The sequence below is a fragment of the Oncorhynchus kisutch genome, linkage group LG11, assembly GCF_002021735.2.
Source record: "Oncorhynchus kisutch isolate 150728-3 linkage group LG11, Okis_V2, whole genome shotgun sequence".
Lineage (NCBI taxonomy): Eukaryota > Metazoa > Chordata > Actinopteri > Salmoniformes > Salmonidae > Oncorhynchus > Oncorhynchus kisutch.
In genome coordinates, this window is record NC_034184.2 from 29,802,159 (window position 1) to 29,812,343 (window position 10,185).

At 39.9% G+C, this 10,185-nt stretch overlaps 1 protein-coding gene across 1 annotated transcript; it reads left to right on the forward strand.

Annotated features, from left to right (window-relative positions):
• The first annotated feature begins 1,359 nt into the window (after positions 1-1,359).
• On the forward strand, positions 1,360-10,001 carry LOC109899773 (polyribonucleotide nucleotidyltransferase 1, mitochondrial). The gene is made up of 28 exons (XM_020495290.2): positions 1,360-1,656; positions 1,985-2,045; positions 2,129-2,203; positions 2,414-2,519; positions 4,140-4,189; positions 4,304-4,367; positions 4,457-4,504; positions 4,592-4,705; positions 4,852-5,038; positions 5,132-5,183; positions 5,273-5,330; positions 5,470-5,566; positions 5,683-5,785; positions 5,928-5,998; positions 6,104-6,140; positions 6,246-6,312; positions 6,416-6,505; positions 6,647-6,700; positions 6,807-6,916; positions 7,013-7,084; positions 7,169-7,232; positions 7,324-7,407; positions 7,491-7,574; positions 7,690-7,796; positions 8,997-9,052; positions 9,203-9,281; positions 9,446-9,493; positions 9,587-10,001. The coding sequence occupies exons 1-28, from the start codon at positions 1,511-1,513 to the stop codon at positions 9,740-9,742; spliced, it is 2,340 nt and encodes a 779-aa protein (XP_020350879.1). The 5' UTR covers positions 1,360-1,510; the 3' UTR covers positions 9,743-10,001.
• The last annotated feature ends 184 nt before the right edge of the window (positions 10,002-10,185 follow it).

The following is a 10,185-nucleotide window of genomic DNA, read 5'->3' on the forward strand; positions in this document are numbered from 1 at the left end:
AGGAGAAAGCGCCCTCTTGTGTTCACATTTTTAAACAGCACTGTACCACTCCAAAATCCCCATGAAATAGGTACAAGCTCCATTTACTTCATGGTTATCGTGATTGTGTGGGGTACAAACAAAAATCACAATATATAAGTAAACACAACTAAATTCAAACATCACCCTTTTCTCCTAGTTTCTTGAGAAAAAACACGTTTAGCATTTAGTAATTTTGCAGCTTGACATACACTACCGTTCAACAGTTTGGGGTCACTTAGAAATGTCCTTGTTTTTGAAAGAGAAGCGCATTTTCTGTCCATTAAAAAAACATAAAATTCTAATAAGAAATACAGTGTAAACATTGTTAATGTTGTAAATGACTATTGTAGCTGGAAACGGCAGCTTTTTAATGGAATATCTACATCGGTGTACAGAGGCCCATTATCAGGGATCACTCCGGGATGCTGGCCTTCTAGGCAGAGTTGCAAAGAAAAAGCCATATCTCAGATTGACCAATAAAAAGAAAAGATGGGCAAAAGAACACAGACACTGGACAAAGGAAATCTGCCTATAGGGCTAGCATCCCGGAGTCGCCTCTTCACTGTTGACGTTGAGACTGGTGTTTTGCTGGTACTATTTAATGAAGCTGCCAGTTGAGGACTTGTGAGGTGTCTGTTTCTCAAACTAGACACTCTAATGTATTTATCCCCTTGCTCAGTTGTGCACAGGGGCCTCCCACTCCTCTTTCTATTCTGGTTAGAGCCAGTTTGCGCTTTTCTGTGAAGGGAGTAGTACACAGCGTTGTTCGAGATCTTCAGTTTCTTGGCAATTTCTCGCATGGAACAGCCTTCATTTCTCAGAACTAAAATGTACCGACGAGTTTCAGAAGAAAGTTATTTGTTTCTGGCCATTTTGGCCTGTAATTGAACCCACAAATGCTGATGCTCTTGATACCTAACTAGTCAAATGAAGGCCAGTTTTATTGCTTCTTTTATTAAAACAACAGTTTTCAGCTGTGGTAACATAATTGCAAAAGGGTTTTCTAATGATCATTTAGCCTTTTAAAATGCTAAACTTGGATTAACTAGCACAACATGCCATTGGAACACAGGAATGATGGTTGCTAATAATGGGCCTTTGTACGCCTATGTAGATATTCCATAAAAAAAATCAGCTGTTTCCAGCTTCAAGTCATTTAGAACATTAACAATGTCTACACTGTATTTCTTATCAATTTTTGGCTATTTTAATGGACAAAAAAAGTGATTTTCTTTCAAAAACAAGGACATTTCTAAGTGACCTAAACTTTTGAACGGTAGTGTATATACTGTATGTAATTTGGACTATAAATGAGGAGGGAACTTCTGAAGTGGTCTCGTATATTGAAACGCCTTGTTTTGTCGATTTATCTTTGGTCCTATCACAAGACAAATGTATTTCTGACGTACTTCCGTGCATGTGATGAACTGTAATGGCAGCCCACATGCGCATCAAAATTGTGTAAAAGATACCTGTGCAATTCACAAAAATGTGTAATGTTAGCTTTTACTTGAATATGAGACATTTACTGAGACTTGGGCCCTCGCTGGCTCGACTAAATGTGCGGTTGTGCCACCAAAGCGTCTGGAACAGTCATGGAACGATACGAAAAGTGGGAGTGGACTTCGGAGGGAAGTAAGTTGTCGTCTGACTTGGCTAGCTAGTTGGCTAGCTAGTTAGTAGTTAGCTAGCTTCATAGCTTGCTAATAACATAACGTTACACAGTAACAAACCAGTCAAGCCTGTGGGTCAAGGTTTCAAGATCGTTATTCAATGCAGGGGTGTATTTGTTGATTTCATATGGTCATGGTCTGAGTCAGATATATTTATAAGAAGGAATATTATTTAGAATATATCGTTCTTGAGTCTTCCTAAATGTGTATTGCTGTGATGATGAATGGGTGATTCACTCACATCAATTCACTCTAACCTCAGATGCTTTCTGATTTCCCTGCTATTAAAGAAAACTAGAGATCTCAACAGGGAAACTTGCCAGATTTGCAGATGGGTCGGCTGTTGTGCAGGTAAGCTATATTTCAGTTTGCAACTTGAATATGCACAAGATGTTCAAACCAGTTACTCAGATGCATTCCACCTCTTTATCCAGCTTGGGGATACAACAGTGATGGTGACAGCTGTCAGTAAAACAAAACCGTCCCCCTCCCAATTTATGCCTCTAGTGGTAAGTTAATGCTCCTGTTTTTTTTAAGTGGGGTCATATTCATTTATTTTAATGCCCTTCAAACATATTGAAAAACTGATTTTCTTCCATGCAGGATGTTTCATTAATGTGTAATGATCTCTTTAGTGTATTGGGCTATTACATAGTGTTTTCAGGTCCCTTGTAGTAATGCAGGTCCCTTGGCTAGAGCTGTGTTTTTTTGATTGACAGGTGGACTACAGGCAAAAAGCAGCTGCTGCTGGTAGAATCCCCACTAACCACCTGCGGCGGGAGTTGGGCACCACTGAAAATGAGATTCTGACTAGTAGGCTAATAGGTGAGAAGATTATTCTAACTTCTATCCTATAAATTCCACCAATGCGGTGACTTTTGAGATGTCTAACTTGGTGAATTTGTGAGGGGGGATTTCACCTATTTTTAACAGTCATAAAGCCCACATGGTAAAAAATTAAGAAAAAACGTTTCCCATCTCATGAGGTTAAATAAAAAATGACTAGTGAGTGCCAAATAAAGTAACAGGGTTGATGATTTCATCTTAAATGGGCCATAAATCCCCTTATGACAGGGAAATGGGTACTTGTTGTCAAAGCAGTGACTTGCTCCTGCAGGTTCATGCTCTACAACATCCATAGAGTACGACCCTACCTCACAGGAAGAGACATAGGTCCTAAACCAGGCACTTGTCCTCTCCCATCTGGACTACTGCAACTCGCTGTTGGCTGGGCTCCCCACTTGTTCCATCAAACACCTGCAACTCAGACAGAATTCTGGCGCCAGCCTGGTTTTAAAACTTCTGAAGTTCTCAAATGTCACACTAGTCCTCCGCACTCTCCACTGGCTTCCAGTCGAAGCTCACATCCACTACAAGACCATGGTGCTTACCTACGGAACAGCAAGAGGAACTGCCCCTCCCTACCTTAGGCTATGCTCAAACCCTACACCCCAACCCAAGCACAACATTCTGCTACCTCAGGTCCTTTTGCCTTACCACCCCTACTGGAGGGCAGCTCCCGTTCAGCCCTGTCCAAGTTCTTCTCTGTCCTGGCGCCCCAATGGTGGAACCAGCTTTCCCCTGGAGCTAAGACATTTCTGAAAACATTTGAAACCCTACCTCTTCAAACAGTGTCTTAAATAATCCTCCTCACCCCGACCTGAACCAGCACTCTAGCTCTGACCCTACTGAAAGCTACTTTATTGAGGAAAAATGTACTTTATATGCCTGTGATGTGTGGTTGTCCCACCTAGCTATCTTAAGATGAATGCACTAACTGTAAGTCGCTCTGGAAAAGAGCGTTTGCTAAATTACTAAAATGTCATTGTAAATGTGTGCAACAGGGAGGGGCAATTGAATGCAAGGTTCACAAACAGAAGGAAATTATAAAAGCATGTATAGCTTGTCTGTCTATTGGTAACAGGGTTGATGTGTTATGCTTGACCCACTCTGTTTTCCACCACAAAACACCAGCAAATTGCCAAAAAGAGTAGAACCACCTGCTTTTACACTATGATTTCACTGTTAGATGTTACTTTTGAAAATAATATTTAAAAAAATAAACAGTTTCACCATATTAAATTACAGTTCAGTTCATGTAACAGAATTGACCTTAAAATTAATTGCTAATCACATGAAATAAATAATCTACAGAAATTACAACAAGATATCTAGGGCTTTACAATGATGTTCATAACTTTTGGGTTAAGTGGGTTAAAATCTACCTGGAATTCAGAGGGTGAAGGGCAGTAAATATCAAAATGTTGAATTTTAGCACTTTAGCAAGTCTTTATTCATATTAATTATCTGATTTATTAAATGATCCTTGTGATCTATATTAAAATATCAAAGGCACTCATTTCGTGGAACAACCCAACAATTACTCTAGTCATGAATTAGTACAAATACCATTTAACTGTATCCTTTTTTGTTGTCTCACCTCAGACAGGGCAATCAGACCGCTTTTTCCAGCTGGTTATTTCTATGACACTCAGGTGAGTCATCATTTGTAGCTAATGTTGTAATTATTTATGAACTCATTACCGATATGTTTACACTATTATTACAAGCTATGCTCTTGATTGTAATACTGCTATGTATATTTTCAGGTCCTGTGTAATCTGTTGGCAGTTGATGGTGTTAATGATCCAGATGTACTGGCCATTAATGGAGGTGAGGAGAGATTGATTTCCTTGTAGAAGCAGTCACATGACCTTTGTTTGACTTCCAGTGATGAAATAAACTATTTCTCATCCCTACAGCCTCTGCTGCTCTATCCTTGTCTGACATTCCTTGGAATGGGCCCATTGGTTAGTATCTCTTACAAACCTGTCCTTTTTTTGTTGTTGCACAGCGTGTGGCTTTAACCATATGGTTTGTGTTTCGTGGATGTTTAGGTGCAGTGCGCATTGGTCTGGTGAATGGAGAGTTTCTGGTGAATCCAACACGAAAGGAAATGGCTTCCAGCACTATCAACCTGATAGTGGCAGGAGCACCGCTCAGCCAAGTGGGTTAGTAGTCCATCTATATCGCACATCCATTTTTCCTACAGGACTCTCTTCTACCTTAATGTAACATTCTATGATATATGTTGTGTGTTATGTCATATTCAGTCTCTGTAAAAAAACAAAAAAAACACGTATTGTTTGTGTCTTAGTGATGATAGAGGCTTCTGCTGAGAATGTGTTGCAGCAGGACTTCTGTCATGCAGTCAAGGTTGGTGTGAAGCACACACAGCAGATCATACTGGCAATTCAGCAGATGGCCAGAGAAGCAAAGGTGTCTAAGCGCACTCCTCCCAAAATATTTTCTGCTCCCCTGGAAATGATTGAGCTTGCGCGACAGTAAGGCATCAAATTTCTTTTTTAAATATTTCTCATATCTGTCATGTTTTTATTTATTGATGGTAACATGACAGCACACGGTTTTGCTTTCAGGTTGGCCTCTGAAAAGGTCTATGCTGTTTTCACAGACTTCACTCATGACAAAGTAAGTATTTATGTCTGGGTGTTTTTGCTATTATGTTTTGGTGGTACTTTTTCATTCGGTATGATCAGTAACTTACTGTGTCCTTTCAGATTTCCAGAGATGATGCCATTAATAAAGTAAGGCTTGAAACAGAGGAACAAATAAAAGGTACATATCATTGCTATATACCAAATAAATGCTATGCTACAGATGTTATGCTTTTTGCAACTTTCAATGTATTGTGAGTGGTTACTGTTTAACCGCCTACTGTTTACTATCTAACCGCCTACATATGTCTATTCTGTAGAGAAATATCCTCAAGCAGAACCTTACGAGGTGATGGAGTCCTTCAACATGGTATCAAAAGAGGTTTTCCGCAATCTGGTTTTGAATGAGTACAGGAGGTAAAAAGAACATGTCTCATTAGTATTTAGCAAATATTCATGAATACATGACCAACATATGCAATTGATGAATACTGTGTGGTTTGGAACAATAAAATAGTTTCCTTGTTTTACAGGTGTGATGGAAGAGACTTGACTTCTTTGAGAAATATTTCCTGTGAGGCGGACATCTTTAAGCCCCTTCATGGGTCTGCACTTTTCCAGAGGGGACAGACACAGGTAGGGATCTGGCATTTATAAAGATGTAGGCTCAGAGTATGCATCCTATTTATTTTGGGGACATTGGAAAGTATTGGCTGATTTATTTTGGGTGGCTTGTCATTCTATCTTTAGCCTACTTAATAAAGCCTTTTCTCTCTAGGTTCTGTGCTCTGTAACATTTGACTCCTTGGAGTCTAGTATTAAAACAGACATCATTACTACGGCGTTAAGGTAAACTTATACATGATTAATTACGGTCCTCTTGAAAGCAAATTTCAAGCAAGTGTTAAATTGCATTATGTAGGTTAGATGAAACTAGTTGCTCTCTTTTAACAGTGGAGTCAAAGACAAGAATTTCATGCTTCACTATGAGGTGAGTATCACATTTTGCAAATACGTAGGATTCGAGGATTTGCTTATTAGTTTGGTATTGCACAAAAAAACATCTGAATGGGCTAAAATTATATTTATTTTTCAGTTTCCACCTTATGCAACCAATGAAATTGGAAAGATGAGTGGAATGAACAGAAGAGAGCTTGGTCATGGTTAGTATGCTGGTATAGATTAGACGACGCATGGGTAGTGTGGGTGGCATGGTTATTAAATTGATGTGACTATTTAGATCATATTCTGCTTCTATTGTAACAGGGGCACTGGCTGAGAAGTCTTTGAGACCTGTCATTCCCAAAGACTTCCCCTTCACAATTAGAGTTACCTCTGAGGTTCTGGAGTCTAATGGTGAGATCTATGGATGACTTTCATTTTGCTCACACATTTTTAGACTATTACTTGTTATAAGCTTAGTTGCAAAATCTTAATAATTTCATTGACTGTATGATTAGCCCCCGCTCTTTCTCTCACGCACTCTCATTCTCTCAGGGTCCTCGTCTATGGCATCAGCATGTGGAGGCAGTCTGGCTTTGATGGATGCTGGTACAGTACTTCATGTTTTTGAAGTGGAAAATAAAAAAACGTAATTTGATGTTGTTGATGATCCTTCTGTTCTTCTGCAGTGAAACGTAGCACTTTTGTGTTTCAGGTGTTCCTATTTCATCAGCTGTGGCAGGTGTCGCTATTGGACTTATATCCAAGGCAAACCCAGAGAAGCCATCAGAAATCCAGGATTACCGAATATTGACTGATATTCTGGTACTCAATATTACTAGTATTTTTCTCACCAAATCTACATTCGTACTGTAATAATGGGATCCCCGTATAACTGTTTTGTGTTTTCTGTCACAACAGGGAATAGAGGATTACCTAGGAGACATGGACTTCAAACTGGCAGGAACAAACAAGGGTATCAATGCCTTACAGGTACTGTAGATGAACGTCCAGTGGTTTCGCTATTCTGTCGTATTTTGACTATTTATTTTTGCTATAATGTATGCCTCCTTCTAGGCTGATGTGAAGATTCCAGGCTTACCTCTGAAACTTGTAATGGAGGCTATTCAGCAAGCCACAGGTGAAATGAAAGACATGCTCCAGAAATATATTGTTTATGTCACTATAAAATATCGTAGTCACCAATCCTCATTTCATTCTCATATCTTTAGTTGCCAAGAGGGAGATTTTGGGCATCATGAACAAGACCATTGCCAAGCCAAGGGATAAAAGAAAGGAGAATGGCCCAGTTGTCGGTAAGACTCTTGGTGTCTAGCCCTTATTTGATTCCCATCATTTATGTATTTCCCTTTGAAGGAATGTTTCCTGTCTGTTGCAGAAAATGTCAGAGTCCCTGTCTCCAGACGAGCACGCTTTGTCGGACCAGGGGGATATAACCTCCGCAGACTACAAGCTCAAACAGGTAACATTTAAAAAACAACATTCTAACTCCATTTGTGTCAACCCTAACACATGAGCTTTCTTCATAGGTGCATAGTGTATGGGAAAATTACAGGTTGTTCTGTGTCATTGGATAGGTGTGACGATAAGCCAGGTGGACGAGGAGACCTTCTCTGTGTTTGCACCTACTCCAGGTGCAATGAATGAAGCCCAGGAATTCATCACAGAAATCTGCAAGGATGATGTGAGTCCAGCCTAGTCTGATTCCACTGTATTGCCTAATTTCTTACCATTCCTTAATGCATCCTTAATGCATTTTGATTCACTAAATGATTATACTATAGACCCATTTCCCGTCCGCGTCATAAAGTTGGTGCGCTGTTTGTCTTTAAAACCCTCTTTGTTTACCTAGCAGTGGATACGATCAGGTGCAAGTTAATGCAGCTTGTGCAAGTTAATAAACAGGTGATCTGTTGGTTATCATCTACAACATTGCAGATGTCAGAGGATGGTTATCTAGCAAGCCAGCGAGGCAAGGTGAAATATCACAAATAGAGCTAGATAAGGCCAGAAGAAAAATATACTGTACTTGTTGAACATACAGTGCCTTGCGAAAGTATTCGGCCCCCTTGAACTTTGCGACCTTTTGCCACATTTCAGGCTTCAAACATAAAGATATAAAACTGTATTTTTTTGTGAAGAATCAACAACAAGTGGGACACAATCATGAAGTGGAACGACATTTATTGGATATTTCAAACTTTTTTAACAAATCAAAAACTGAAAAATTGGGCGTGCAAAATTAACTCGAGGCGACATTCTGCCTTCTCCCTACAGGTATCAGCCATTAGCTTAACTCACGACTGCCTCATGTGAACTACAATCCCGACGCTGTGTTTTAATGTTTAGAAACCTTTCTAATAATCGCTTGCGATATGGCTTTCCAAACATAAGGCTCTTATCTTTCATAGCGAGGAAGAATCCTTAAAATAAAAAACACTTACTGTAAATGTTTTGTATAGATCCATACAGCTAGGGGAGCCTCCATCTGACAGAAACTACACTTCCGAAACACTTCCCAAGTTGCGCTTACACACAGGTGTTCTTGTCCTCCGTCTTTCCATAAACATACTCTATAACATAGAGATGTGGGAACACCAACTCTAACCGTATCAAGATGTGTATCAATTTAACCTTCTGTGTTTTGAAAATTATTTTTCGCTCCTATGAAAGATCGGGTAGTTATGCTTCCAAAACCGTACCGCAAGCGATGAATGTTAATGTGCAGAGCGAGTGTCTGGGATCTTAACAAAACTCTCCAATGACTCTTATGTGTAATGTAATGGAACTGAGAGTCATGATGAAGGGCTAGACTTTATATCATCCAAAAAAGCTATGTTTACCCACATCAATGAATCTGAGGATACATTTTTTTGCATTGCAGCAAGAGCAGCTACTGGAGTTTGGTGCTGTTTACACTGCCACCATCATGGAAATAAGGTACACAATGTTATGTGTTATTGGAGGATGCTGTTTAATCTGTGATGCAGCTACTGTCGGTGGTTTTTAAACATAGGACTGATTTAAACATTGGATTGCTAAATGGGTAGCTTCATGACTTGCTTCAATTCTGTCTCCCTTCCCCCACAGGGACATTGGTGTCATGGTGAAGCTATATCCCAACATGAGTGCTGTTCTGCTCCATAACTCTCAGCTGGACCACAAACGGGTAAGAGTCTTGCCCCAGGATATCATGCAGGGGTCACAGGACCCTCGACAGAGATTATGTTTTACAGATGTTACCATTTTGGAAAGGGCTGCATGTGTTTGCTTGTTTTCTGTTTGTCATTTATGTTTCAGAGTGAAATAATTGTAAACTCTGAATTTGTACAGATAAAACACCCAAGTGCTCTTGGATTAGAGGTTGGACAGCAGATTCAGGTATGTGTTGCAGTAGGATCATTATTTTGATCTTTAGTTAATCTACTTGATTTCTTAACTAACATTATTTCTCTGATGGAACTTTGCCAACAGGTTAAATACTTTGGGAGAGACCCAACAGATGGTAGAATGAGGCTTTCGAGGAAGGTGTTACAATCTCCAGCAGCAACAGTTGTTAAGACCATGAGTGAGAAACAGAGCATCTCCATGGGCACAGGGAATGGCCAAGCGACCAGCACCTCCTCTTGACTCCCCGTGTCCTCCTAGACTGCGAACAACTGTCCATGACCGTGCATCTTCAGGACACTCCATTCACCCTGACTTCACTGAACTACCGTTTCTCGATACTCTCCAACATCCTCCAAGCACCACTTACTGTACTCTCATTCTCTGCTGATTTCAGCAATGGGATCAGATAGGTGGCCATACTATTTTGAGTTTATAGCCTGCCAGTTTCTGTTTATCTATTTTATACAATGTGTAATAAATATGTAAATGAACCATGTAATTGTTTTACGCTGACTTGACTTAAACTTGTGACCTCTCATGTGATGGCATATTCCAATCTTCTACATTGTTTTAGTTCTGTAACAGATCTGTCCGTTTGGATATTGCCACAATAAAGCCCCGTGTACACTTATCACGCGGTACCGCGCGGTGAAATTCCCCTTCCCATTAATTTCCAATGGAAG

Bases quoted from the DNA above. Each gene is read 5' to 3' on its own strand.
- LOC109899773 (XM_020495290.2), top strand. From the start codon at position 1,511: ATGTGTAATGTTAGCTTTTACTTGAATATGAGACATTTACTGAGACTT. The intron at 5,999-6,103 runs GTAAACTTATAC...CTCTTTTAACAG, and splicing joins ATCATTACTACGGCGTTAAG to TGGAGTCAAAGACAAGAATT. The intron at 7,408-7,490 runs GTAAGACTCTTG...TGTCTGTTGCAG, and splicing joins GGAGAATGGCCCAGTTGTCG to AAAATGTCAGAGTCCCTGTC.